The 5,052-nt window shown below is 42.0% G+C and overlaps 1 protein-coding gene across 1 annotated transcript; it reads right to left on the reverse strand.

Moving 5' to 3' along the window:
* Positions 1-2,914: 2,914 nt before the first annotated feature.
* LOC108531896 (olfactory receptor 10J1-like) lies at positions 2,915-3,846 on the reverse strand. Its single transcript, XM_017875532.1, is given in 2 exon segments — positions 2,915-3,534; positions 3,537-3,846. Coding segments are annotated over 2 exon segments (930 nt in total).
* Between the last annotated feature and the right edge of the window lie 1,206 nt (positions 3,847-5,052).

The following is a 5,052-nucleotide window of genomic DNA, read 5'->3' on the forward strand; positions in this document are numbered from 1 at the left end:
CCAGGACTTGATAACTTCACAAGGGTTGTATTGGGCACTCTGAGGAGCTGGCCCTGTGCAAAACGTTTTCACCTCCTCCTAGGGGAGGTGAAAACTTTACCCACCATGTAGGAGGTAGATGCTGCTGGTAAATATAAGTATCTTCCAGTCTAGAACTCCATCCCCTATGGCTAAAGACTTACCTATTACTGGAAAGTCATATTTTTTAATAGAATTTTATATTCTGGGGAGCAAATGTTTTATGAATCTCCACAAAAATACTCTTGGAAGAAATATTATGGAATAATGTTATAAGATAATAACCTAATGCTTCCCTTCTTTTTAAAATTCTTATTATTCCAGGGCACATTTATTTGCCCCAGGGAAGGATAAACCCAAAAGAATGCAGGAAAAAGTCAACCGAATTTCAAAATAATTTTATAAAGCTCATAACTGAAACATTTGTATTGAAAGCTGAAATAGTTTTTAAGTTTAGCACACTTTTCTAGAGTGGAAAACCTCTTTTTAATTTACAAAGAATGATTCTGAATATCAAGAGCCTAAGTACTAAAGTACTTTGTATATGAATTGCAAACTGTGCATTGTAGAAGTGGGAAAGAACTGCAGGCTTTCTTTCTTTTTTTTTTTTCTTTTGCCAAAATAAAACATAATCATCCAGCCTTTTGGAGAAGATCTGAACCACGGTTTAGATATTGTAGAAAGCCAATCTGGTCCTACCCCAAATAAACCCAGAAGGAAGGGAGGAAGGAAGGAAGAAGGAAGAAGGAAGGGAAGGAAGGAAGGAAGGAAGGAAGGAAGGGAAGGAAGGAAGGAAAGAAGGGAAGGAAGGAAGGAAGGGAGGGAGGGATGGATGGATCTGATTGAAGCAGAGAAGGTATGACCCTCATTTTTCAGAGAAGCCTCTTAGAAAAGGCTTGAATACTGGTGGAGTAGAAATGGGTGAGTAAGGCAGCAAGTGATGGCTCGATGACACCTCACTGAGTTTCATCCACTCCTCTACAGGATCAAGGGTGCAGTTAAATGACCAGGTGCCCTAAAGAAGTGACAGAGAGAAGGCCAGAGAACCTAGAGTAGCCTCAAAATGGTCATAAGGAAGATGGGAAGTGCAGGGACTATACTGATAAGGACGATGGCAAGACCAGAATCATTTCTATTAATGGCAACAGAGATGGCCACTGGGGCTCATGTATCTCCAGATAATCCAATCTGAGGAGGTAGAAATGAACCTGGATAAACTTCTTCTTCTTTCAGAAAGCTGGAAACCTTGACCTGAACTTGATTCACCCCAAGGATAATGGGGAAGTGGAAGAAAGGGGAGAAGCAAAACCTTTAACTTTATTGTTTTTACTCATAACATGACTTATTAATCATTCATTGCTTGTGTTTACATGAAAAGGTTTAGATTGCTTTTTTTCTCATCAAGCAGATTGGGAACTGAGAAATACAAAGTAGAATGAATTGCAGAATTTTCTTAAAGTAACTTTTGTACACACTTGCATAGATAGCCTATATAATTCACAATTAGATTACACATTTTATTTGACATTTCTGTGTTTTTAAAATATTTTACAATGAGAATCCTGCATACTCATATATTTCTTGCATGTCCTTTTATAAATATCTTAGTATTGTAACATTAATTTGGTCAGTAATTATAACTGTTAATATAGTTTTAATCATCACATATTTTATCCCACAAATTGGGTCTAAAATTCACCCTGATTTAAAAAAATTTCTTTTGAAGTGAGGAAGAGTAAATAAATAGTCTTTTATTAATCTACTTCTAACTCAGTTGCTTTAATTTTATGGAAATTGTCATGTCAAAAGCCCTTACTGTTGACTTTGTTCAGTTTTTTGGGAGTAATGAAATTACTTAATTTTTCAGAAAGGTGTTATGTTGACTCTTTCACGTTTCCATTTAATTGTCTTTCTTTGCATTTGTGACTTGGCCTACAAAGGGAAAGAGAGGACCCAATCTGAAGTGATTTTAAAAATGAGTTTTGCTCCTTTTGACCCTCGCCTTGTCCCTCCCTTCTCATCTATCACTCCCATCTGCATCTGCTTCTAAAGTTTCTTTCTTCTTAGCCAATTTCATAACATTTTATAGCATTCTGCTCCCTGAGCCACTTCCTCTTCTTCTGATCCCGTTTACCTTGTTCATGAGGAAGGCATTTCTGTCAGTCCCACAAGGCCTTCTCCTCCATGTGGCTTATCTTCAGCCAGAAGAAGCAAATAATCAGACCAAGTTATGTGAGCTCTGTTCACAAGTCCCAAGTCTTGTAGCTGTCATATGCTGATTAGGAGTCTTCTCTACTCAATCTCCCACTACTCCCCACTTTCACCACCTAGTTCCCCTTCATTTGGAGTCCCACATGTGGGTGACAGGAAATGTGCAGGGGATTGCCTGCAAATATTCTTTCTAAAAAGTTTTAGCTCATTCCAAACCCATCTCTTAAAAGATAGCTACGTTCTTGCTTTGCTTATCTCATTAAAACACAAGGCAATTAGATTTCTGCACATATCCTTTTCAGTAGCCACTTGTTCAAGCATCCAATTTATGACAAAAGATTCAGTTGAGTAATTTCATGTGGTTTGCACTTCAGCAAGATGGACAGGTATCTTTAAATTTAAGCTTGAGATGAACACTAGATCATACTTCGGCCTTGTCATGATCTCCTTGAGTAGGGCCAGTGGATGTCTGTCTACAGACAAAGGACCTGTTTTTATTCTGTTTTGAAAGGGGTTCAGAAAATGAGCCTCAATTATTAGAGGGTAGCTCCTAGTTTCCCTTTTGCCTTGGCTCTGACTGTGATGTATGAGGCTTCACTGATTACATAAAATTCTGGCTCTATGACTTTACCAATAGGCTTCCATCTGGAAGGCACACACAACTATTTAAGGAGAGATTACCATCTTAGCAGAAGAATTTCCTACCCAGCACTCTCTGCAGAGCGTCCTGGACTTCTTTATTTCTCAGACTATACACAACAGAATTTAGTAAAGGTGTTATGACAGTGTGGGTCACTGAGATTAACTGATCCTGATCTTTGGTATTCTCCAACTTGAGCTTGAAGTAGGCAATGGAGGCACAGCCATAGTGGATAATGACCACAGTGAGGTGGGATGCACAGGTGGCGAAGGTCTTCTTCCGGCCTCCAGCTGAGGTGATCTTGAGAATGGTGGAAATAATAAGGACATAAGAGTTGAAGAGGAAGGTGACTGGGGCTGTGATGGCAAGGAGGCTGATAATTAAGGTCAGAATATCACTGGTCACTGGGGTAGCACAGGCCAGGTCCAACACAGGCCAAATATCACAGAAGAAATGCTCAATCAGTGGGGAGCAAAAGGGCAGTCTGAAAATGGCCACAGTCTGAACCAGTGAGAGTGAGAACCCTGTGGCACAGACTGAGGATGCCAGTATAGCACACACCTTCCAATTCATGATGACTGAGTAGCCAAGTGGGTTGCAGATGGCCACATAGCGATCATATCCCATCACGGCTAGCAGGAGGCAGTTGGTGATGGCAAAGCCAGTAAAAAAAAGAGCTGAGTCCCACAGCCCTCCAGGGAAATGGATTGGCTCAGGCCTACAAGGCTGGAAAGCATGCATGGGATAGTGACCAGGGGATAGAAAGTCTCTGAAGTGGATAGCACACTTAAAAAGAAGTACATTGGCATATGGAGGTGATGGTCAACATAGATTATAGCCAGAATGATGATATTGCCAGCCAGAGTTAGGATGTAGAGGGTGAGAAAGACCACAAAAAGTATGAGCTGATGTTCTTGAAAACTGGAGAAACCTTGGAAAACAAACTCTCTTAACTCCGTGTGACTGACTCTCTTCATTGAGAATCTCAGGTCTGAAAGAATAAAAGAAAGTCCGCACCATCTTTTAGCAAAAAATAACTGTGCTCTGGAGTACACTACGGAGAGCAAAAATGCAACACAGCAAAGACTCAGTTCAAAACTCGGTGAATCTTCCTTAGGGACATGGCAGACTAAGTCCTCGGACTGAAAATAAAGAAAAACAAAATTTGAGCATTAATATTTAAAATTTTGATATAAAGCATTCTTCTTCTTCTTCTCTTCTTTTTTTTTTTTTTTTTTTTTTTTTTGAGCATGGAATCTTGCTCTGTCCGCCCAAGGCTGGAGTGCAGTGGCCAGATACTCAGCTCACTGCCAGCAAAGCTCCGCCTCCTCGTGTTGTTTCACTGTCACCCATTCTCCTGCCTCAGCCTCCCTCAGTAAGCTGGGACTTACAGGCGCCCGCCACGCTCGCCCGGCTAGTTTGTTTGTATTTTTTTAGTAGAGACGGGGTTTTCAACCGTGTTAGCCAGGATGGTCTCGATCTCCTGACCTCCGTGATCCGCCCGTCTGGCCTCCCAAAGCTGCTGGGATTACAGGCTGTGAGGCCACCGCGCCCGGCCATAAAGGCATTCTCTTAAGTACACGCTGGATCATTTTTTACCCATGATCAGTCAATGGGGCCATGAACTGGTCTCAACCTTTTTTAAAATTAAAAAAACTGGATCTTCTTAAAGATAACCACATTGGCCGGGCGTGGTGGCTCAAGGCCTGTAATCCCAGCACTTTGGGCGGCCTAGGATGCGGCCAGATCACGAGGTCAGGAGATCAGACGCATTCCTGCTAACCACGGCCGAAAACCCATCCTCCTACTAAAAAAAGAACAAAAATACAAAAAAACTAGCCCGGGGCGAGGCGTGGCAGGCGCCTGTAGTCCGCAGCTATCCAGGAGGCTAAGGCAGGAGAATGAGCGTAATCCTGGAGGCGGAGAGCTTGCAGTGAAGCTGAGATCCGGCCCACTGCACTCCTAACTGGGCAACAGAGCGAGACCTCTGTCTCAAAAAAAAAAAAAAGATAACCAGGCATATCCCAGACTAGCCACAGCATAATTAAGGATAGAAAGAAAATTTCATCTGGCCCGCAGTGACTCATCACACCTTGTAATCCCCAGCACTTTGGGAGGCAATGTTATGGCGCTGATCGCTTGAAGTCCAAGTGTTCAAGCCCACAGCCTGGACTGCCAACTGC

Source organism: Rhinopithecus bieti, unplaced genomic scaffold, assembly GCF_001698545.2.
Source record: "Rhinopithecus bieti isolate Rb0 unplaced genomic scaffold, ASM169854v2 scaffold_10132, whole genome shotgun sequence".
In the NCBI taxonomy this organism is placed as follows: Eukaryota; Metazoa; Chordata; class Mammalia; order Primates; family Cercopithecidae; genus Rhinopithecus; species Rhinopithecus bieti.